This window comes from Pithys albifrons, chromosome 19 (genome assembly GCF_047495875.1).
Source record: "Pithys albifrons albifrons isolate INPA30051 chromosome 19, PitAlb_v1, whole genome shotgun sequence".
NCBI lineage: Eukaryota > Metazoa > Chordata > Aves > Passeriformes > Thamnophilidae > Pithys > Pithys albifrons.
The window spans coordinates 9,398,192-9,422,540 of record NC_092476.1 but is presented as its reverse complement, the minus strand read 5'-3'; the positions used below and the strand labels follow the sequence as shown (position 1 = coordinate 9,422,540).

The 24,349-nt window shown below is 52.8% G+C and overlaps 1 protein-coding gene across 1 annotated transcript in view; it reads left to right on the top strand.

Annotated features, from left to right (window-relative positions):
* The first annotated feature begins 4,991 nt into the window (after nt 1-4,991).
* LOC139680694 (heparan sulfate glucosamine 3-O-sulfotransferase 3A1-like) overlaps nt 4,992-24,349 on the top strand; it is a 35,650-nt gene continuing 16,292 nt past the window's right edge. The window contains exon 1 of the mRNA XM_071573562.1: nt 4,992-5,839. Within this exon, the coding sequence (XP_071429663.1) occupies nt 5,271-5,839 (569 nt within the window). The 5' untranslated portion in view covers nt 4,992-5,270. The remainder of the gene's footprint in view (nt 5,840-24,349) is intronic.

Genomic DNA, 24,349 nt, shown 5'->3' with positions numbered 1-24,349 from the left:
GGACACAGCAGCATCTCATGCCTGGCACTCCAGCCCTGCTCCGGGGCCCTTCCCAGCAGCCGACCCCTGACACACCTCACCAGCTCTCCAGGACAATGAGTGTCCCTACAATCTGAAGGCAAAAAGTCCTTGAACTTTCTGTGTGATTTCAAGGCGGGGAAAGCCCAGGAGATTATTGAGATCAAGAGAGGATTTGGGTAGAACAGGAGCCGCCATTGCCTCCTCCCTCTCCTCCGACTCTCAGATCCGCGGCCACTGCTGGCCTGTCCCCATTAGCCATTGTTCCTATTCATTTAAGATGAAGGGGCTTTTGTTGGAGCCCATGCGGGGTCACATCGCCCCTCGGTTATCAATCTGTTTCTCTCTCCTCTGTCCCATACTCCATCTCCCCGGTACAATGGGATGTTTTCTTCAGCAGCAGCTTCCTGACAGGCAGCAGTTCCCTTTGCCTTCAGACCTTATAATCACTTGTAAGCTGTGCTAGCCTCGGGCTCCCCGCTCCCTTTTCCACCATACTCCCAGTTTAACCCCTGATCCCATCTATGCTACGGGTCACTGGGAAAGGGGAAAAAATACAGGCATCCCATTGGGGCCAGTGCAGGCTGGGCATGCACGGGGCATCCGAGCTGGGAGCCTTCCTCTTTCCTGTTTGGATGGAAGCACCTGGAAATACACAGTGGAAGTGAAGTCTTCAGCTCATTTGCCAAAGCTACAGAGGATTTGGGTTACTCAGTTTAAGCTTTTGCAAACTCACTTGCCAAAGGGCTCTCTCCCAGTAAGTAACTAGGTTTGTTTATTCAGTGCCCCCATGAAGGGCATCCCAAATCAGCCCATTTGAAGTAGGAAACCTTGCTGGCTGCTGGTGGTGGTGGTGGAGGGATTTTGGCACCAGCAGTGCTGGGAGAAGAGCCCTACTTGTTCTCAGAAGGAGAGCTCGAAATGGCTTGTGCAACAGAGCATTCCTGGGGGGAGGCAGGAGGGGAGCAAGCAATAAAATAGTGATTAGATAAAAGGAGAAAGGAACAAGCAAGCAAGGTAAGGAGCGAGTGCAAACAGGATCATGGAGGAGAACCTGCCAGGATCATCCCAGGGCTGAGCCCATGCCAGCAGCAGGATTGGTGCCAGAGAGCTGTGAGTCACAAGCACAACACACAGCCCTGTACATCGGGGTGGCCACACTCCCCTCCAACCTGCCAGCCCACCAGGGAGGGTGACCACGTGCCCATGACCCCAGGGATCCCAGCACCCCAAGGCATCCAAACACTGCTGCCAGGCTTTGGGAGAAGCTCACTGGGTCTGTGATGTGTGTAGGGGAAGGCTCTGAGATGGGCAGATCGATCAACGTGACACAAATTTAACAGGAAAATAAAAGAGGCTGTGCTAAAAATGTTAAGTCAGTTGTGCAAGAAGCTGCTTGACTGGAGCACAAACCCTATGGGGAGAGGCTGAGGGAGCTGGGGTTGTTTAGCCTGGAGAAGAGGAGGCTCAGAGGTGACCTCAGCACTGTCTGGAACTGCCTGAAGGGAAGTTCTGGCCAGGTGGGGGTTGGTCTCTTCTCCCAGGCACTCAGCAATAGGACAAGGGGGCACGATGGGCTCAAGCTCTGCCAGGGGAAACTGAAGTTGGAGAGCAGAAAAAACTTCTTTGCAGAGAGAGTGCTCAGGGATTGGAATGGGCTGCCCAGAGAGGGGGTGGATTCACCATCCCTAGAGATTTTTAAACGCAGATTGGCCGTGGCACTGAGTGCCATGATCTGGTAAAGGGACTGGAGTTGACCCAAGGGTTGGACTCGATGATCTTGGAGGTCTTTTCCAACCCAATCCATTCTATGATTCTGTGATTCTAAATGAAAAGCACCTTTTTCTCCAAACTCAAGACATTAAAAAAACCTAAGTTATCCCTGAGAAGGGTTATTTTTGCAGCAGGGCTAGAACAGATAAGAAGTGTACGTTCTCAGAACTGGATATCATGATGTCAGCCACATAATTTTTCTGGCTTTATAGTATAGCATTTGGCAACTGGTCTTTGTAGTAAGAAAAACTCACCCAAAAATACAGCCCAAACCAGTCTGCTAATAAAGAATCTAAGATTTTCAGCTGTACTAACAGAGTCCACAGCAATGTGGGGTACAGAGGGGTGAAAGTATGCAATATTTCCCTGTATTGCCCTTTCTAAGGTGTAAGACACCTTCCTTCTCTGAGAGCTGTTGTTGGCTGGGGAGCCATCGGAGCCTTCAGCCCCAAAAGGCAGAATCGATGAGTCAGGGGCTGAAAAAAAATCACAAGTTTTCCTTAAATATCATAAGGATGTTTTAAATACAGATATATTTAGCTTATTGCTTTCTAGACACTGGAACTTTTTAAATAGGCTCTGGTCATATTTTCCCTAGGCAACTAGTGACTTTTTAAAGGAAAGCTGAGATTCTCAGCAATGTTTCCAGGAAAAATGCTGCAAACAGGAGTCCTGTGATCCAAGCCCAGCAGATACACAATCTACACTCTCTCACACTGATTTCACTTCTCTCTTCTGTTTTCCTCCATTTTGAATGACCATTTATTCCAACAGAAAATGTAGCATTGTTCTAAGTGTCTAGGAAAAAAGTATCACAATAACCAGCATAAAGAAGTCAAACCACTTTGCATTGATTGTGCTCCTTCTGCAGGGCCCACTCCAAAGCCCATTGATGTCAGCAAAGTCTTTTCATTGACTTCAATGAGCTGGATCAGAGCACAGATTTATAAAGGCATTTAGGTTCCTAATGATGTAAGTAGTTGCCTAGAGGTGTTGGGGGCCTAACCTGCTTATGGCCTTTTGTAAATCACACCAGGCATCTACTTACATGTTGGAGCATTGAAATACCTGAAATCCTCCTGTATCTTGAAGTCACCAAACCCACAGAGCTGGAATCACACTCACTAATTTCAGATAAAGTGATCTGGCTGTGTTGCAGCTGGAGTGGGTGTGGGTTGGGAAATCCATATATTCAAGGTAAGTTTCTTTTCCTAAAGAGGAATAATGCCATAAAGTTTGGAGAAGATCTATTAGAATAATTCATTGCAAATAACATTTGTTATTAATTTTGGCCTGATTGCTATTTGGAAACATATTTTTATTAGGCAACCAGCTCTGCAGATGGCTGATTATAATTCATTGCGATTTTCCCTCTCCTTTTCATTGAATAATTGTGGATACACCAGCTTTATTTCCAAGCAGTTGAAGTTTAATTCCTCAACTAGGTCCACACCAAACAGAAGGGGGAAAAAAAAGATCCAAGTCAAGTGTTTCATGTGCAAGTTTGTTTAAAAATTCTATAATCTATGACAAACATTTCAAATTAAAAGGGCATTCCCACAGGCAATGAAATAATGAAGCCCTTAGAATCAGGCAGCCGAGGCATGGAGCTGAGAGCTGTTTCCACATTTTATGTACTCTCAAAGGAGAAGAGCAAATTCCGAGAGCAACATCGTGTTGTGTTTGTAGATATTTCTTACAAACTGTGGGCCAGATTCTGCAGTCAGCCTGGGGGCAACTTGTGCAAGTGAACAAGGAAAAGTCTGATTTTTGGTCTTTCTGTGCTGTGTTCAGGACAGAGCTCAGCGTAGCTGTTGGCTGATAATGTGACTGTTTTACACCCTTGTCAGTGGTTGCACTGGGTTTAATGGGGACTGTTCCTCCATGTAAAGGTATTTGTGTCTTTTTATGTGGGTATTTTGTTCTCAGGTCTGGCGGGGTTGAGGTGGGGAGTTAAAAAATCTGAATGAACAGATAGACAGCTGGACAAAGCACAGACACCGGGGTTACAACAAACAGCACGGGCTGGACGGAAAAGTCCTGCGGAGTTCGGCTGCCAAAGGAGCCTGTCCGCGGGCTGGAAAGCAGTCAGCAGCGAGAGAAACGCTAACCCAGACCTCTGTGCCTCACGGGGCATCCCCGCACCCGAGGGACAGCCTCAGGGTGTCCCTGCATCCCCCGGGACAGCCTCAATGCATCCCTGCACCCCCGCGGACAGCCTCAATGCATCCCTGCACCCCCCGGGACAGCCTCAATGCATCCCCGCACCCCCCGGGACAGCCTCAATGCATCCCTGCACCCCCCGGGACAGCCTCAATGCATCCCCGCACCCCCCGGGACAGCCTCAGTGCATCCCTGCACCCACCGGGACAGCCTCAATGCATCCCTGCATCCCCCGGGACAGCTTCGGGGTGTTCCTGTATCCCCCGGTACAGCCTCAATGCATCCCTGCACCCCCGGGACAGCCTCGGAGTGTCCCTGCATCCCCCGGGACAGCCTCGGGGTGTCCCTGCATCCCTCGGGACAGCCTCAGTGCATCCCTGCATCCCCCGGGACAGCTTCGGGGTGTTCCTGTATCCCCCGGGACAGCCTCAATGCATCCCTGCACCCCCCGGGACAGCCTCAGTGCATCCCTGCACCCCCCGGGACAGCCTCAGTGCATCCCTGCGCCCCCACGGGACAGCCTCAGTGCATCCCTGCATCCCCCGGGACAGCCTCAGGATGTCCCTGCATCCCCCGGGACAGCTTCAGGGTGTCCCTGCATCCCCGGGACATCCTCCTGGGGGGCTCTCGCATCCCTCTGCTCCCGGGAACAATCTCGCGGTCACCTCCACACCCGCCGGGACAGCCTAGAGGGTATTCCCGCATCCCTCTACGCCAGGACAGTCTCCCTGCCACCTCCGCACCTCCCGGGACAACCTCTAGAGTATCCCCGCGTCCCCCGGGACGGTTTCCAGAGTTATCCCCGCACCCTTTGGGACAGCCTCCGGAACATCCCCACACCCTCTGGGACAACCTCCCGTATAGACCCGCTCCCTCCGAAAAGACTCAGCAGCGGCTTCCCGACGGGATCCGCCCCCCTCCGGCGCTGTCGGGGCCGGTCCGGGGGCGGCTCTGCCCCCCGCCCCCGCCGCGCCATTGGCCCCGCTACCCGCCCCGCTCCGCCCCGCGCCCGGCGATGTCTCCGCCGAAGTTTTTCCGCGGCGGGCGCCGCACGTGGGATCCCCGCGCCGATCCCCGGCCCCGCTTCCCCCGGAGCGGCCCCGGAGCGGCAGCGGGGGCGGCTCCGCGCTGCCCCAAACCCGCCCCCGCGCCCCCCGCGGGGGATGCCCCCCTGAAGCGCCGCCGCAGCGTGGCCCCCGCGCCGGGGATGCGGCAGCGCGGAGCCCCCCGGCACCGCGGAGCGCAGCGCGGAGGGGCCGCGCCGGGGGGCGGCCGCGGAGCATGGCCAGGGCGCTCGGCCGCCGCCTCGGGGTAGCATGGCCGTGAGCGCGGCGGCCGCCCCCGCCGCCGAGCCGCTGCCCCGCAGCATCTTCAAGAAGTTCCTGGTGATGCTCTGCTCCCTCCTCATGTCCCTCTACGTCTTCTACTGCCTGGCCGACCGCTGCCAGACGCTGCCCGGGCCCATCATCGCGGCGGGCGCCGCCTCGGAGGAGGAGGAGGGCGGCGGCGGCGGGTTCCTGGGGGGCTCGGCCGAGCTGCCCCCCTGGCAGGCGGCGGCGGCGCGGCGCAAGCGGCTCCTGCAGCGGCTCAAGCAGCGGCGGCGGCGGCAGGAGGCGGCGCCGGGCGCGGAGGTGCCGGCCGAGGGCGGCGGGAGCCGGGCCGGCGGCTCGGGCGGCGGGGGCGGCGCGGCGGGCACGGCGGGCACCCTGACGCTGCTGCTGGGCGAGGGCACGAAGCGGCTGCCGCAAGCCATCATCATCGGCGTGAAGAAAGGGGGGACGCGGGCGCTGCTGGAGTTCCTGCGGGTACACCCCGACGTGCGCGCCGTCGGCGCCGAGCCCCACTTCTTCGACCGCAACTACGAGCGGGGACTCGCCTGGTACAGGTACGGGACGTGGCCGGGGATGGGGCTGGGGACGGGGCCGTGGCCGAGCCGGCAGTGCCCCCCGCTGGCCGCCCGGACCCGCCGCCCACCCGCGGCTCCCGAACTCGCGGCGCCCCGCAGCCCTGTCCCCGCTCCGCAAACCCCGCGTCGATCCTTTTCTCATCCCCCGATCCTCCCCGCCTCGCCCCTCAATCCCCCCAGCTCCCGTGTGTGTTCCCTAATTCCCCGCGCTCTCCTTCCCCCAGCCGCTCGCTTCATCCGTTGTTTCGTCCCCGCTCCCAAATCCCCCAGCCTGTCTTTCCTCACATTCCCTCCCGGCTCTCCGCTCCCCCACCCCTGAATTCCCTGACCCTGCTCTCCCCCCACGCCCAGCCCCCTGAGCAGCGCACCCAGTTCGGGGTCCCTCCGGGAGTGCCCCCCTGCAGCCCGGGGAAGAGCAGTGGGTGCCCCCCTGCAACAATGGGAAGAGCAGTGGGTGCCCCATCGCACCGAGGATGCTGAGGCAGAGGTAACCCCCCCGCGAGCAGCACGGGCCACCCAAACATCTTGCTGCTGCTGCCCTACTTCTCTCGGGGCAGGGGGGCTTTACAGAACCTGTGGCTCACCGTGACTCTCAGCCGAGCCATCCCGCAGCCCCGGCTGCCTCCCCTCGCAAAGCATCGGATCGCCACCTCTCACAACCCCCAGCTCAGCAATGCAGGCGTTAGAAGCCGCTATCCTGTGGTCAGTGAGGAGAAAATACCTGTTTCCCATGTAAATATTTCAGCATCCCAGTAATGAGTAATGAAAAATGTCATTTCCAGGAGCGTGACCCACACGCTCATCTTGCCTGAGAAACGAGCAAAAAGGTAGATGGGGTTCGGCTTTCAATGAATTTGTGTTGCCTTAAACAAAATAGAAGGTGCCCCCTTTTGAACGAGCCAGTAAATGTTAGTGCCAAGAAGGTTCTCACTGATGGTGTTTAGATGTTTTCCTTGTGTGTTTTAAAGTTAATAGAGGAGCGTCTCCTGGCAGATTCCTATGGAAGAGATCGGTTGGGGTGGGGGGGAAACTGCTCTTTTGCAGAGTGTGTCTGTGTTTGTGGCTTTCTTGAATGAACAAGCGAAAAGGAGAGGGCTTCGAGTACCCCTGGAGCTTGTTTTCCTTTGGTGTTAAGCCCAGCTATTATCAGAGAGGAGATGATGATTTTGGCTCAGCTTGTGGTGACAGCATTGAAATGTGGAGTAGGATAGTACTGATAGTCCGAGTGTTTATATAGAAGTCTTAACACGTGGAAGGGATGAGCTTCCCTGTGTATCTGCCAGTGTCAGAAACACGCCGAGTTTCTGCAGGCAGCAGAGTGTGGGTTCTCCGAGAAGGAAGATTTCCTTTCGTGTGGGCTGAAGCTGTCTACAGAATTATATTTTTAGTCTGTGCTTATCCAATTTCCACATGCTGACCCTGTAGCAGAAAGGAAACGTTGAAAATGATTCTGAAAAACCTCAAGAACTCTAATCAAGTCTTGACTTTGAAAAATAAACACATGGCTGTGGGGTGGCATCTATAAAATTTATGGTGGATATGCAGAAAAGCTCATTTATCAAAGATGCTCTCGAAGCCTTGAGGAGCAGATGGCAGTGGGATAGACCCGCTTCTGGAAGCAGTCTCTGAACGAGGAGTGCAGACCTAGACAGAGGAGGAGCCACAGGCATTTAGGGCATAGTACAGTCCTTGGTGGAGGGGATTTAATTTTCCAGAGGTTTGGTCTTGCTCTTTCAGCCCTTACTTGGAGGTGCTGTCCCGCGCGCTGTTTGTGTAATCATTATGTTTTAGCAGTTGGCACATGAGTTCTCCCGTTAATTGCTGCAGTTTGTTTGTTCTGGTACTTGATGTACTGCGTTTCGTCTTTTTTTTTTTTTTATTAGCCCTGTGGATGGCTGAGGTACAGTGAATTCTTTGTATGGGATTATTCCTTTGAGACCTAATCTTGCTGCCTTTGCTTGTATGAGTAATCTTTACTAACACACGGGGTCCAGGCGCGATGGCAGAGCTGCGTTGTCAGCCCTCTGGTCACCAGTTACCAGCCTGTTATAAATACTCATTTAAAAAACTACCCATCTCTCTCCATGGGTTTGCTGTAATCTTTGATGAGGGATCAGTGCCGGGGAAATGGCCAGATGTTTGCCAGGGGTCCCCATTCCTTATCTTTGGCATCAGGGGCTTAGGTTTCACGTCCACTGCTGTTTCCCAGCGGTCAGACTAAACAGCATCGTTACAAGGTATAAACACTTGGGTTTGCTTTCAGCGCCCGCAGGAAGCCGGCGCGGGCAGGGAGCGCCCTGTCCCAGGCAACAAAAACCTGGGGGCTGTTGCAGTGACACAGGCTGGTGAGGAGGGAAGAGCCAGCCACCCTTTGCAGATGATGCTGTTGTCACCGGAGCGTGGGGATGGGCTGTCACAGGGATGCCACACCAGGACCATGGCAGGATGGCTGTGGGGTTTTTGGGCATGAGAGGGACCAAGATTCCTCCTGGAAACAAAAGAGCAGCTCCAGCAGCAGATGCTGTGAGGGTGGAGAAACTGGCTGAGCTGTGTCTGTAGCAGGAGGGTGATGCTCCTGGAGCAGCTGGGCAGGTGGTGGTACCTGTAGGGCAGTGGCTCATGAGGCACAGGTTTAGTGACAGCAAGTTATGTCACCTACTGCGGGTCTCACAGTGCATGGAAACGCCATCCATTAAATGAAGTGTTGCTCTTACAGCCCTGGCTAAGGGGCAGCTGTGCTACCGAGAGGCTGACTTTGTAAAAAGCTTCTGAGGGATTTAATTTGGTGAGTGTGACACCTCCGTGTGTGCCCATGTGTGGGCTGATTCTCAAGGGCAGTTGTGTGCCGAAAGGAGGTTTCTCTGTTTTGGGTTTGTGAGTCCCCTCTCCGTACAGGGACAAAAGGAGGGAGGGGGCAGCCCACAATGCTCACATTGACTTCAGCGCTGAGATCGCTGCTCCAGCCCTGAACAAGGCTATTGAGCTAACCGAGTTCAATAGCAGGTGAGCATGGGCTTTAATAGAGTTCAACTGCCATCCCCCACCCCAGCACGGCTGTACAGCCTGGGGAAAACTCCCAAGAACAGGGGCTGAGCCAGTCATGTAAAAGAAATGTCTGGATTAAAAGAAAATATCAGTGTTTGCGGGTGATACTGCGAATCTGGCTGGTTCCCTCTGATCCTTTGTTAGTCTCGCGCTGATTGAGCTGCCTGTTGGAATGTCATTATACTGTCAGTCACCCCGGGAACATTTATTTTGTATGTTTTAATCTCTGCTCTGTAGCACCGATGCCAATTTGACTAGAGTGAAGCCAAGCTAATGTCATTAGAGTACACTCGATCCAGAGGAAGATGAAAGATCATTCAAAGTTACTCCATCAGGTTGGGAGTTTAAGTATCGCTCCTCCCTAATGCTTCCAGAGCTGGGGAGTTCTGGCTCCTAATTAATGTCCTCTTGGGATTTTTCTCCAAGGCTTGCTTTCTTTTTTTTTTCCTTGCTTCTTTGTAATCTAGGCAAGCACTGATGTTTCTGAGCCAAAGGGAGCAGAGAACATCTCAGTTGCTGAAGAGGTCTGGGATGGAGGAAAGGAGGTTTGTTGGGAGGGGATGTGCTTACAGCAGCTGTGAGCAGCTGCATCCCTCCTTCTTCTGTTTCCCATCCTCTGTGCCTCAAATCAGAGTGAAATCAGAGCTGGGGATGGACAATTCAGGCTGCTCCTGTAGCACTGGAGTGCCTGGAGGTCCTGAGGGTTTGGGGTCACCATAATTCAGCAGCACAGTCTGTGAGTGCTGTGTAAGCTTTGGAGGGAGGATGGGAGTGTAGGCATGAGGGGCAGGAGTGTGTGGGTGATGCCAGAGAGGATATTGGGGCAGTGAGTACAATTCATGAAAGGTGGAGCAGGACCAGGTGGGCATCAGGAGGAAAGACCTTACTGCATAAGGGAGATGATGCAGCTTGGGATTGTCTGTAAGTGATCATCTCCCCACCTTTCTTCTGGTTTCCTTGCTGGTTCTGCAAGGAACTCCAGGTCTTTGTGTTCAAGGTGTGCCCTGCCCAGAGCGTGGTTTGTGCCATTGTACATTGAGTTTGAGCTGGTTTGGGTTTCCCACTCCCTGCTTGTGTGCACACCTGCCTGTAGGAACGTCTGGTTTAGCAGCACCTTCTCCTTGTCCTGGGAACATCTCATCTCCCAAACACCTCTGAATTACTAACAGCTTCAAGCACAGCCTGCTGGAAATTGCAGCCTTGGACACGCTGAAGAGGATCAAGGCCCTTGTTTATTTATTAGCTGTGTAATCAGACACCTCCTGTATTGAGCTCACAGGGCCAGGTGCTGTATAAAAAGGGAACAAAAGGTGGTCTTGACCCCAAAGCACAGGTAATTCACTGTAAACAACAGGTGGAGATGGGCTGAGCCCCTGACGCAGGCTGTGGGGAGTGCGTGCTTTGGTTGGATCTCCTGGGCAAGGAGGCATTGGAGATAGAGGATGAGGTGGGTTTAAAGGTGGTTGAAGGGATCTCTCTTTGCTGGGGAAGAGCACGAGGGAGAAGGAGCTCGCTGGAAATGCTGGATGAGATCAGGGCTGGGGTCACTGAGACTGTGGAAGACAGTCTGGTTCTGGTGCTCCTGTGCTTTGCCGCTGCCTTTGTGTGTGATCTGAACTTTGATGCTCCAAAGCACTTCAGTAGATCTGAAATAGTTTGAAGGTTGGCACCTCACTGCTGGTGAGATGCCTTGGCATGGCGTCAGTTTGCCCATCTATAAAGTGGGAGGGAAGTCAGTGCCCTGTGCTGCAGAGGGGAACAGCAGGGTTGTGGCCCTGTGGCACCTCCAGCACAGAGGTGAGGGAGGATTGGAGTCTGAGCTTGTTGGGCTATGCTGTGAGTTAAGTAGCTCCCAAAGCAGGTGAACCCTGCCAGAGGTCCTGCAGCCTTGGCATGGCTTTGGCTGGCTGTCCTCTCACTGTGAGGTGGATTGAACACCTGATGGATGGACCATCCAGGGCTGGCACTATCCAGACACAACCTCTACACAAGGTCTACCTTCAAAGACCTGGGGCTGGGCTTTTTGCCTCTAATCCTTAAAAAGACCCCAAAGAGTTATTATTTTTGGTGATTATTTTAAGGATTGTGCATTTCTGCATATCCCTTCTGTTTTATGTTAATGGAGAAGTTCTTATCCAGGGTTCATGTCTATTCCTGATGATGGAATGAGCTTCTGAGTTGGCATATTAGGAGAAGTCAATCACATTCCCATCAGAAAGCATCAAAATAAGTACTTAGGATTTTATTGGACTCTTGTCTACAGGTGCTGTGGTCTGCATGGGGTTATACCAGGGAGGTTCAGAAGTCAACAGACCCACCCTCCTCTTTAGTACTGCTTCACACCCCAGTCCCTGCAGGGATCAGCACCTTCCCCATCCACCCCATTTGGAAATGGGGTTCCCCTGGCCCTGCATGTTGGTGCTGAGCAATTGTGAAAATATGACCTTGACTGTCCAAGATGTTGTCAGTAAAATTCTCAGAGCTGGCTCTGGTGGAAAGCAGCACAAAGCTGCAGCTGGCTGGGGCGAGAGCCCATTTATGGCAAAAAGTGGGATACACTTTAGAGAAGCAGCTTAAGCCACTAGTCCCCCTTTAAGGCTGGATTTTGCAAATCCTCACCTATGCACATAAGCCTGTCCTGCTGCCATGGCTCTGCTGCCTTCAGAGTTTGGGGAGGCCCTCCTAGGAGTCATTACATGGAGTCTGGGGTCCAGGGCCATGCTCTGGCCACACCATCACCACCACTGTGTCTGTTCACTGCAGCCCAGCTAGGATTTCACCCCGACCTTTTGAAGTCTATAATAAGAGCAGTTAGGTCTGGGGAGGGGGAAGGGAACTGCTGCCTTTCCAAAGAGTTCAGAGCAAACAGCAAGTGATCAGAAAACCTGAGAATAAACCCCCATGAGCCCCTTCCCTGATGTAGGCATTGAAACTCCTGAGCTGCTAATTGTGCTTTTCCCCTGGAGAATCCTGAGGTAACTCAAACTGCTTTTGCAGGGGAACAGCAGAGGCTGGTGAGGGGCAGCAGGGGCGGGTGTTGTGGCCATAAATCTTTGCAAATACTCATTACATGCAGGTATTACGGGAGGGAAGTGGATTAGGTTGCAGTTAAAGTCGTGTTGCTGGAGTTGGATACTGGGATCTTACCCCACTACAAAGCCCCATGTAAGGTCTGGGGTCATCCCAAGGACCGTGACAGTGGCTGGTGTTTCTTTCTGTCTCCTGCATAACTCACCTCCTGGGAAATTCAGTTTTTCATGGTTTGGAGTTAAACATGTTCAGCTCCAAACTGTGCCCACCTGAGCCCTGTGAGTGCCGGGGGGTACGTGAGCAGGACGGTGCCCACAGTGAGAATATAAATAGAGTTGCTTGAGGAAGTGAATTATTCTTGGCATTTCTTTCACCAAACGATGTGTTTCTGCAGGAGGAAATCTTTCAGTAAAAGAAATCGCCCGTTCCCTCCGTGCATGGCAAGACCATCCTTCTTGCTTCCTGGAAGTGAGGAGATTCATTACGTGCTCTTTCTGTTGCAACACCATCTGTTGCAGAGACATAAAGATCCCTGTTCAAACTCCCCCAGGCTCGAGGCTGCTGTCGAGTACGTCTCTGGTGGGAGATGGAGGAGAAACTTCCCATCACTGCCCCAGGGGAGCTTTGGAAGCCTTGTGTGGTTGTTTTCCCTATGGCTGAGCAGCTGTGCCCAAGTGTCACATAAGAAAATCCCCCTGGGACAGTTCCAGGCATCTGGACACCTTCCTTGCACCAGCCCCTGCAGTTTGTGGATGCCAGCACAGCAACTTCAGCAGGATCCTGCCTGGCTCCCAGCTGTGGGAGATGGAGCAGCTTCCCCTGTTCCAGCCATACCCACTGACTCCAGTAACTTAAGGGAGATCAGGTCTGACCACAACTGCCCTTCCTGCATTCCCTGGGGAGAGATGTTCAGTTTCAAGCACAACATCAAGATGGGAAGCTGGCTATCTGTCTATCTATCTATCTATCTATCTATCTATCTATCTATCTATCTATCTATCTATCTATCTATCCGTCCATCCATCCATCCATCCATCCATCCATCCATCCATCCATCCATCCATCCATCCATCCATCTATTTTTTTATTCTTCTTATATATTTCTCTTTAGTGGTGTCTTTTTTTGCTTAAAATTCCAAGGAGCCAGGCTGACTTGTTCTACCATTGCCCTTTGCAAGAGGACTCCCTCTCACAGCCTGTGCTCTCTGGGGAAGCCTTTTATGAAAAATTATCAAATCCAATGGTTTTGGTTTCCGTGTTTATCCATGGTTTATGTGGGTCTGTGTGCTCACATCTGCAGCTTTTAACTCCCACTGCTGCATTTTGTCATTGCCATTTCACTTCTGCTTTCATGGTCTGGTAAGATTGAGCATCTTTTGACATTATTTAAACACTTTTGCAGTATCTGAACTGGACTGTTTGGGAAGTCCAGTCTGGGAGAAATCCCCAACCATTGGCACATTCCAGCTCAGTAAAACAAGTGAGGGAACATGTGGGTTTCCTACCTGGGGGAAGTTCTGTGTGCTGACACCTTCGGTGCTGGGTTAGCAAGGGAAAGGCAGGAGGTGCAAAGCTCAGAAGAGGTGGTGTACAGGGAGCCAAAACATGCTCCTAAATGGTACACCATGCTTCTGATGTGCTTCAAGCAGCTGGACATGCTGCTTTCCCTATTTTGCATCTGGACTTTGTCTCCATAGTCGTTCCCTCAGTTGGAAAGTTGCTCCTTAAATCCCTTTGGTTTCCAACATTTCTGAACTCCAGGTTGGGCATTGCCAAGTTTTTTCTTTAAGTTTCAATAAGAAGCTGTTTGTGAGGACCCTGAGTGTCATGGTGCAGCAAGGCACAGCTTTTCCCTGCTCCTGGGGGTCCTGTTCCCATGGCAGGGTCCCCAGGCCTGGATGGAGGAGCAGAGGGTTATCCTGGGTGCAATTAGTATTGTGCCATTAACATGCTGTAATTTGCATAGGTAAAAGTGGTGATGGCAGGAGGAGGCCGAGTGGTGTGCCAGAGCCAGAAGTGGGGGAGATCTCCCTGCTCTGAGACACAAGTGCTGGGTCAGTGGCCTTATCTGTGGTGTTTCTTACTTCCCAAAACCTCAGTGGTTGGAGATGTTGGCAGAGCCATGGCATGGCTGATCCTGTTCCCTGGGTCTGGCAGGTGGTCCCTGGGTTAGTGCTGTGCCATGGTCTTCAGCAGCATTGGTGGAATGGAAGATGTTCCACTCTGCCCATGAGGAAACAGGCAGAGAAGCACCTAGAGCTTCTGGGCAAGACTGGGCACATGGGACCTCTTGCCCTGTAGCTCCAGCTGCTGTTAATCTCCTCTGACTGTGGCAGGAGGGGAGGTTGGCTGGTTCAAGCATTGGCCGTGGGTGTTCAGCATGTACTGAGCTTCACTCAGCACCAGCCATATTCCCCCTGGTTCTGCTTTGCAACAACTGCAGCAGGATGTTCCTCAACCTGCTCCTCAGGCGGCAGGTCAGGAAAAGTTCCCCTGACTCCTCTCACAAGGGCTGAGGGTGCTAATCCCCACATCTGGGCTGACTTCCAGCTCAGGTAATTCTAGTCTCTGCCCCTAAAAATTACCTCTGCAGTTTCAACTGGCTCCAGTCATCTTTGTTCCCTGTCCATGGGCCTGCTGGGCACTGTGCTGCTGGCAGAGACCCACCACAGAGCTCAGGGTGGTTGGCTTTTGATAGCTGGGAAGTGGTTGCTTTGAAAGATAATTTGAGGTTTTTACTGTGTGCAAAAGCTGCGTGTCACAGCAAGGCATGAAGCGAATGTTGTGCAATAACCCTGCCCTCTTGCACTGCTGAACTCTGCTGTGTGAATATGAGTATTTACCCTTAAATGTTTGCTTGGTGTTCAGCAGTCTTGTACCTGTGTGACAAAGGTTGTTAGTGCCTTTGTCATCTCTGAAGGAGGAGAAAAACACAAAAGGCAAATCTCACTGCCTGCAGCAAGCAGGGCACAGGCAGTGACGTGCACAGCTGGGCCACAGGAGTGTGGTTTGGGGTTGACAGCTGGTGCAGACACCTCCTGTGCAGGGCTTGGGGAGTCTTGGCTTCTGTGTGGTGGTTCCACCAACACCTGGCTGCCCTGTGTGCCCTGTCCCACCCAGCTTCCCCAGCAGAGGAGGAAGAGCAGGAGGAAGATGCTGAGCACAGGCACATGTGCAGGTAGATACACTGGTACCTGTGCAGACCAGCTGCTTTGGGACAGTGGTGACCAGCTCTCTGAGCCCATGGGGGGTTTACTTGTTCTACTGCTGTGTTAGTAATGGAATGGCTTTGCCTTGTCCTGGGAATGTCCTTCCCACCTTCTGGGCTGGGGGCCATCACTCCTCCAGCTCCACAGCTGCCACAGCATTGGCTGTGTCTGCAAGTCCACTCAGTATTGTCTGTATCTCCTCAGTGCTCACTGTCCATCTTACATTTCCTCCTCCCCTGCACTCAGGCACTGTGTGATCGAGTGGCTCTGAGCTGTGAAACTCTCTCTTAGCTCTGTTAAAGACTCTCTCTGCAGCCCAGGTCTAGAAGCTGCTCGTAGGAGATTTCATGGGGTGGCTGAGAAGGCAGTGGCCATCCCTTTCATATCTCCATCTGTACTACCAGCAACAGATTGAAAAGAAGCACATATAGGGACTTTATCAGTGTGAGATTGAGAAACAGGCTGTCATGGGAGTATTTTGGCTAAAAGAGTCTAAAAGGACTCCAGAGGTGCTTAGCAAAGATGCATCAGGAGCTGCTGAACGTGATGGACCAGAAGCAGAGTCCAGCTGATGGAGTCCTCAGGAGTCTGCTGCTGCTGCTGGCTCATGGATCAGGAGGACCCCAGGGTGACCCAGAGAGCTCATCTTCCCATAACTGTTAGTGGGGGGAAATATGGTGGATGTTATTTGGTTAGAAATGCACTTTGTGGAAGGGGATGGATTTTCTAGTTGGCATCACATGGCCAGTGGTTGATAGAGAAGAAGGAAGGGAAACTTGCACTTTGCACCATGGTCTGGGGAATGTGGGTATAAATGACCATCAAACCCCTGCTGCCCATCATCTCTAGTGCTGAAGAGCCTGGATGGGTGTGAACTGTGTCAGTTCATACCAGATACAAAGAAAAAAGATCCTTCATGTCATTTACAGGCTGATGAGATCTGGGTAGGTACAGCTGAACTTTCTGAAGCATCCCATCACATGGATGGGCTTTCAGGGTACCTGAGACTGCCCCTCTGTGCCATGGCAGCAGGGATGGCAGTGACCTGTGGGCTGAGCTGCTGCAGCCCCGCCAGGACCAACATTTGCTTTGCAAACATTTGGAGTGGTTTATCATCCAGCTGCTCCCCTGGCTCTTCATTCCTGCCCATCTGCTGGAGGGTTTTGCTGCCTGGAGGGAGGACATGAGCCCCAGTTTAAGGACATGAGCCTGGGTTTAAGGCAGCAAGCACAAAAACCCCCAGCCCATGGGTGGGTGTGAATGGCTGGGAGGTGATATGTGTCCCAGGGAAGATGCCACAGGAATGCTGCATCATCTGGTCCTACTCCCTGTGGCTGGAGGTGCATTTCACAGCAAAGAGGTGAAGGTATGAAAGGCCAGACATTAAATGTTTTGTACTGAGCACCATGATGTTTCTTGTCCAGCTGCTCAGATGGACCCTCCTTGGGGCCAGAAGTGGGGTTTTGTTGTGCACCTGCTGAGCTCCTGGGGACAGAATGGGCATTGCCATGGCCCTGACAGCACCATGCCCAGCTTTGTCATCCAGGGTCGCTGAGGTGGCTTTGGGACACACTCAGCTGGCTGATTGGTGGTGAGCAAGGGTCTGTTCTGTCCCATGCCTCACTTTCCCCACCCATGAAGTGGATTTATGCTGATGAGATACCCACAAAACACTGTGGTCATTGGTAAAGGTGCTCCTAGTGGGGCTGGGACTGAGCTTCCCTGCAGCCAGTGAGCGCCAAGTCCATCCCTCCAGCATTGCCCTCTCTGGGCTGTGTTTGCTCCAACCACAGGCAGATGCAGAAGATGCCCATGGAGCCACATTGGGTTGAAATCACGTTTCCACATGCCTGAGGTGTGATCCCTGCTCGGCCCAGCACAGGCAGCGGGCCCAGGTTAGAGGCACTCAGCCCCAGAGCTGCCTTTGGAACAAGGCATGGTGCTGCTCTGCCTGCCACCCTCCCTCCCAGCACCAGCAAATGCTCTGGAAGAGCCTGCAGAAGAATTCAGTAGGACACACAGGCAGTTAGCCCGGGAGGCTCCGAAGGGGCTGAGCCAGGGGAAGGGCTCCACAGCCTGACCCAGATGCCACACACGGCAGTTAATTGAGTTTGACCATCTGCAGTGCCCCGGGTCGGGGTCAGCACAGCCTGCCCAGGCACCAGGGCTGCTTTGTTTGCTGTGGTACAGGTTGAGCTCTGCCCTGCCCACACAGGGGGTCGTGGCCCTCTGTCACATCCCGGGGACCTGCTGCCCCTGCGAGCTGAGCTGACAGCGCCGGGTTTCGAGGGGGGGCTGTGCCTTGGAGCTTGTGGCTTCATCTGCTTGGTGCTTCCTAATTGCAGTTGAGTTGTTTGGCTGAGTGGCAGCAAACTGCTGGGTCACAGTGGATGCCTGGATGTGCCCCCATGCCTGCTGTTCCCTCCCATTCCTGCAGCCTGGCTATTCAGGGGGCTTGGTGAGAGTAAAATCCAGCATTCATTGCTCTCCTTTCCAGCCTGCCCCAAAACAGAGGTGGGAGAAAGAAACTGGTGCTTCCTCATCACCTCCTGCCTCTGCCAGGCCATGTGGTGGGGCAGCAGCTCACCAGACTGGGCATCAGCATCGCTCAGATTCTCCTCCTGCAGGAGAAACCATGGGCTTGATTTATCCATTGGGACCCACCACCCTTCCCAAGCAAGATGTAAAACTTCTGGATCCTTTGGTATATGAGAATTATGCTATCACAGCATTGGAATTTTAAATTGTTATTTATTTTTGGACAATACAATCATATCCCCAGCACATGCTCTTGCTGTTTTCTCTGCAATGACCCAGCCCCGCTCTCACTCGGAAGCTGCCTGGGCTCAGTCATATTGTAGTCCTTGGAAGGTAGATGTGAAAGACATCAAGGGTGGTGGCTGCAGAGGCAAGGAAGGAATTTGGGTGTGTTTCCTCTGGAGTAAATCTGGCTTAAAATTATGAGCGACTCTGGATTTTATTAAAGCCCTTGGTTTTGTTGGTCAAATCGAGCAGCACAGTAAAAGCAGGTGTGAGCCCACACCCAGATAATGAAGCCCAAGGTTGGGGTGACCTGCAGGGCTGTACTCAACCCTGGCTGCACCTGGAGGCTTTCTTGGCCATCACCCCTCTGGGGACATGTGGGGGTGAGTGGGGTGGAGGAGTCTGGATCCACACTGGAGCCCACTGGGTGTTCCAGCATGGCTGGACATGTCCCCTGCTTCTCCTCTCCATCCCTGGGATCTTCTGCTGAATAGCCTGTGGTTAGCCCAGAGTGGGTGCCCTGACCTCTGCACCTCATTGCTGGAAGCCAGCTGCAGCAGAAATTCCCCTTTTCCTTACCATCCCCAGGGTAATGCCAGATTTATCAGACCAGTGAGTTTTGCACCAGCAGTTGAGCCAACTCTCGTGGGAGTCTGTCTGTCTGAGAGGGCTGTGCTCTTGCCTGTCTGCCTGCTGCTGGGATTGCCCAGCCTCCCTGGATCTGCCAGCAGCTCTGCCCAGTGTAGGGAATGCATTTAGGGGTTGTTTGACCCCTTGGCTTCCAAAGATGACTCAGCCAAGGGGTCCAGAGGAAGCTCTGTCCTAGCTATTCTCCCAAGCCAGGCAATAAATACCCAGCACACTAGGAGGGAAAGTGCAGTGTGCACTGAAAGCCATCCCATCCCTGCACTGCCCTTGGGGAGGGGGCACCTTCCACACCTCCCTACAGGAGTGGGACCCTGAGATGGTCCCACTCCTGCCCTGCCCAACATTGCCCAACCGACTCCAAATCCAGAGCCATAAAACAAATTTCAACAGGATCCTGGGCATGAAGAGAAAGGAGAGAACTGAGTGCTCTCCCACCCTCCTCTCCTTGCAGGCACCAGTGATGGGCAGTGGCACAGCCACCAGGCACATCCCTTGCTCTGGGACTCCAGGGGCAAAAGAGTCAGGAGGGAGCTTGGGGGTGATTAATGGCCTCAGCCATGGCAGGGCCATGGGTCAAAAAGGCCCAATTATTTCCTGGTGATACTCCTGCTGGAGGGGGCAATAAGCCAACACAGCAGATTCAGATGCATCTGCCCTCCCAGCTTTGGAGCAAAGCAAGAGCAGGGACAATGGGGACACTCCCTGAGCCCTGCTCATGCTCTCTGCAGAAGGACTCTCAGACAGAAGCCCGTGGGTCACCCCGACATTGCTGACTCAGGCGTGGCCCCCCCCCTCAGCACAGATTTCCAGGAATGCCATCCTTAACATCTCCCACTAGGTAACTCATAGCCTTGATATGGTTAGGGAAAAATTGGGTTTGCCTTGTAATCTAATCAATGTTAAATAACAGTAATTCTGACTCCGAGCTCTGTGTTTAAAGTGCTGTTGGTCTCAGGGGTTCATCGGAGTTATTTAATCTAATGAAATCCCCATTACTGTCTCCTGAGGGTGCACCATGGGGTTGTCTTTCCTGGGAGGGAAAGCAATGGTTAAAGAATTGGCAGTCAGGGCCAAATATCCAGTGGGGGAAAGGGACTGAGTGCAGTAATGTGAAGGTTTCACCTGGCAGTGACCCAGAGCTCTTTGGCTGCATTGTTCTAATGGTGACTGTCATTGCTCAAGACATGATGGAGGAGAGCACATTCCCAGGTTACTCCCATCGCCTCCCAGGCTGGATCACAGTGGTGCCACCCTTTCCCTTTCCTGACCCAAACAGAAATTATGGTTTTTAACCCATCTCAATACTCCATCCTGCATCACACCTGATGTGCTTCCTCCAGCTCTCGGTGTGGCTCTCCCTGTGCAGGTCCCAGCTGTGTTGTCTACTGAGTATTCATAGAGTCACAGAATGTTTTGGGTTGGAAGGGACCTTACAAACCATCTCATTCCAACCCCCTGCCAAGGGCAAGGACACTTCCCACTAGACCAGGCTGATCCAAGCCCCATCCAACCTGGCCTTGGACACTGGCAGGGATTTAAGATGTTTTCCCTCAAACATGCTGTACCTTTTTCCTTTGTATTAAGCACTTTTCCCTAATCTCCTTTTTAGAGGGAGATAGGACCTGTTCCAGGTCACGTTTCCCATGCTGGCTTTGTGACAATTTCTGAGCCCCCAGTCAATTACATCAGGACAGAGTCATATCGAGCTGGTTGTTTTCCTACATGCTGAGCTTATTGTATTCAAATACCTTGGAATTCCATCAGCTGCAGGCAGGGACTCTGCTACTGTCAAATACCAGCAGGGCTGCATTCCCTGTACTGGGGGACTGTTGCTTCCCCTGTAGCGTGTGCTCTGGTTTCCTATTATTATTTCCTTTAATAAGACTGATAGTTTGCACTTAGCTCATTTACTGCTAAAATTAGAGCCATTAGAGCAATGAGTGACAATTACCTTTGGAGCAGGGTGGAGTAGAAGCCCAGTGTGGTGCAACCCCAAAGAAGGGGTAATCAAACCTGCCTTTTGGGAGCAAATGCCTGTGGCCTGCAGCATCACACTGGAGCAGTTTTGTAAGGACAGCTGGAATAGCTGCCAGGGGTGCCTGGCATCCTCTGGAGGAAGGATTGCACCCATGGGTGCTGGCAGAGGGCACATCTGGCTTGATGTCTATGGATAGTGGGCTTATGAGGTTGTGGCTCTGCACATGCAGCTGAGTTATCTTGGGACATCCTCTGAGCATCCCGTCCCCAAGGAGTGGCTACTTTCCTCGAAAACCATCTCCATGCTGAAAAAAAAAGTAAAAAAAGAACAAGTCTGGTAATCTAATCATGTTAAGTGCTCCTAAAATCATGTCTACTGCACAGCAGCATGCCAGAGGTCTCTGGAGGAGCAGATGCAGCAGGAGGGGTGAGAGTTGGGTGCAGAGAGATGGGACAAAGGGGGGATGCAGCAGGAGGGGTGAGGATTGGGTGCAGAGAGATGGGACAAAGGAGGGATGCAGCAGGAGGGGTGAGAGTTGGGTGCAGAGAGATGGGACAAAGGGGGGATGCAGCAGGAGGGGTGAGGATTGGGTACAGAGAGATGGGACAAAGGAGGGATGCAGCAGGAGGGGTGAGGATTGGGTGCAGAGAGATGGGACAAAGGAGGGATGCAGCAGGAGGGGTGAGGATTGGGTGCAGAGAGATGGGACAAAGGAGGGATGCAGCAGGAGGGGTGAGGGGTGCAGAGAGATGGGACAAAGGAGGCATTTCTGGAGGGGGAGGGCAAGACATGCCAGGTGGCCACTCTGAGAGCCCCATCCTCTGTGACCACAGCCCTGCAGGACACCAGTCCCTGCCCTAAGAGGGGTGATACTCCATCCTCAATGCCGGCATGGTGAGCCCTGGCACAGGTGCCCTCAGCAATGTGGGAGCACAGATGATGCCCCACATGCTAAGAAATGCCCCACATGCTACCAGGGGGTTGAGGAGCCACCGCTGGCGAGGGTGGTCCCCGCGGGCAGCGCCTCAGCGCCAGCCACGATGTCTGTGTTCTTTATGCACATCCCTTCCGTGCCGCCTGCATTATTCGCCTGCTATCTTGTGTCATTAAGATATCAAGTTCATTTAGGTACATGCACATTGGCAGTTTAATTATGTCTGGGTACTACTCTGTATTTTATTCATGGACTATCTGGGGGCGGTTGTCAAACACAAGACCAGGAGATAAAGGTTCAGTGGCTGCAGAATGCTAATGTCCTGCTGGTCCCTTTTTGACAAATACACATGCCAGTTATTACCAAACTGATTATTTCATTCATTAACACCACATACATCAGCTCCCTTCACCCAGTATTATTGTATACATTCATCTTTTCATAAACAATTACCTGACAAGGTTGGGAAAGGCAAGTACTGGGGAATTAATGCTGTGCTGGGAAGTTCCTGGCGTGGGTTAGTAACAAGGTGCTGGGGGGTGTGGAATGGCCTGTTAGAGTGATGGCTTCATTAATCAAATTAGGGACAATAGCATGTCACATGTGTGCCATGTTTCCCAACAATGCTGAACCCGTTTGCTTTGTCCAGAGGCTCAGTGGATGGGGCTCCCTGTCCAGTTTGTGGTGATGGGGGTGAAATGAAAGCCAGGGGATGCAGTGGAAAGGCTTGGAAAGCAGCCTGACTGTGATCTTTCTATTTTTATTATTACTATTATTATTATTATATTATTATTATCATGAGGAACATTTGCATTAGAACAGGTGCTTTGTTTATTGTTTCTGCCTTTTTTCCAGCTTCCTTATACTGTTTTCCCAGAGCTGGAATCCTCCACAACAGGATTAGAAGTGATGGTAGGAATGATTAGGTCAGCATGAACATGTAACCAGCTGTTTAATAAAACCCCTCCTGAGTCTTCTTCCTACAGTTTTTAACTGTAAAAGGCTGGTGATGGAGGAGAAAAAAAAAGTACAGGGAGATGTGAGCAGTGAAGAGTAACCAAACTCATGAAACAAGGGATTCCTGCAGCTTTCTTAGAGATGGTGGTGAAATCCACTGTGGGGGACTCAGCAGGAGGTCACTCTCAGCCTGGATCTGCCATGAGGAGCATCCTCCAGCAAGTGCTGTCCAGCATAAACCCCTGTGCAAGAAATCAGACCTGGAGCTGCTCTCAGTGACTCCCTTGAACACAGAGTCCATCCACATGATTTCACTTGGTCCCTTATTTATTTCTTTAAATACTTTGTACCCTGAACTGTTCCCACCGGCAAGCTCGCTCCCTCCTCGCTCCCTCCTCGCGCCCACCTCGCTCCCTCCTCGCTTCCTCCTCGCTCCCTCCTCGCGCCCTCCTCGCTCCCTCCTCGCGCCCTCCTCGCTCCCACCTCGCTCCCTCCTCGCGCCCTCCTCGCGCCCTCCTCGCTCCCTCCTCGCTCCCTCCTCGCGCCCTCCTCGCTCTCTCCTCGCTCCCTCCTCGCTCCCTCCTCGCTCCCTCCTCGCGCCCTCCTCGCTCCCTCCTCGCTCCCTCCTCGCGCCCTCCTCGCGCCCTCCTCGCTCCCTCCTCGCGCCCACCTCGCTCCCTCCTCGTGCCCTCCTCGCTCCCTCCTCGCGCCCTCCTCGTGCCCTCCTCGCTCCTTCCGCGCGCCCTCCTCGCTCTCTCCTCACTCCCTCCTCGCTCCCTCCTCGCTCCTTCCGACACGGACAAGGAGCAGCTGTGGGAGGCCACCAACACAGCCAGAATCAATTCAGCTTTTCACTCAAGCAGACACGCTCAGAAAGTAATGCTTCAGGGGTCACACTGCTGCACTGCTGCAGCGCAGGATTTGCAAACTAAATAAAGGATCCAAGTGAGCTCTAAGTGCCCAACTCCCTTAGGCCCCTTTGGAGAAAACCCCACTGGAATAACTAAGACGTTTTCACTGTGTGTTTGCAGAAGCATTAATCCTCCTTGCCATCTCCGCGAGTCTCTTTGATCACACTGCAAAAGCTTCATCTCCAGGGGTCCTGTCTGGGCTTTCCAGAGGAGCTTCAGTGCAGAAATCTCACTGCTCCATGGGGAGACCTGGGCTCCCTTTCCAAAGGCTCTCCATATTGCAGTGGAGAGATCACAGAGTGCCAAGGGTGCCACTGGTGCCACTGCTCTCCAAGGTGAGCCCTCGCCATGGGGTGATGGGCAGCTGTTGAGGTGGGCCACAGTGTCAGCATGGATTTGAAATCCCTGTTTCTGTGAAGAGTATCAGCGTGGGCTTAGCCAGTTCTTCCTGCATTTTCTTGCATATTCCAAAGGGAACACAAATGAAAGAGGGAACACACTCAGGCTGAGTTTTCTCCTCTTTGGGGATGCTGAGAAATGAAGGGGGAAGGAGGTTTGATCTTGCTCAGCAGGGCAACCTTAGAAAAGGAGAGGCAGAGGGTCATCAATAGCCAGCCTGAAACCCTCAGCCCATGCCAGTGCAGTGCTGAGTGAGGAAGAGAAATGTTTATTGACCTGGATCCAAATGACTCAAACTGACTCATGAAGCTGAGGTCACTAATTGGGGTTTTTTTTTCATCCATTCATATTCTTTCTTTCTTTTTGTTACATTATTGAGCTGTATTCACTCCCAACAACCTTGGTGTCATGCTAATGTCCAAGCCACAGCCTCCACATCCCCCCGTGCAGCGTCATGAAGGTGAGCGTGGTACAAACCTCCGGGCCAGCCAGACCTGAGCTGGAGGCTGTATCCTTTACTCATGAAATTTAGATCTGCTACCAACTAAAACTTCCTGAAATATGTCAGATGACTCTGATACCAGGTTAGACAGTGATGCATTCCCTGGGAGGAGG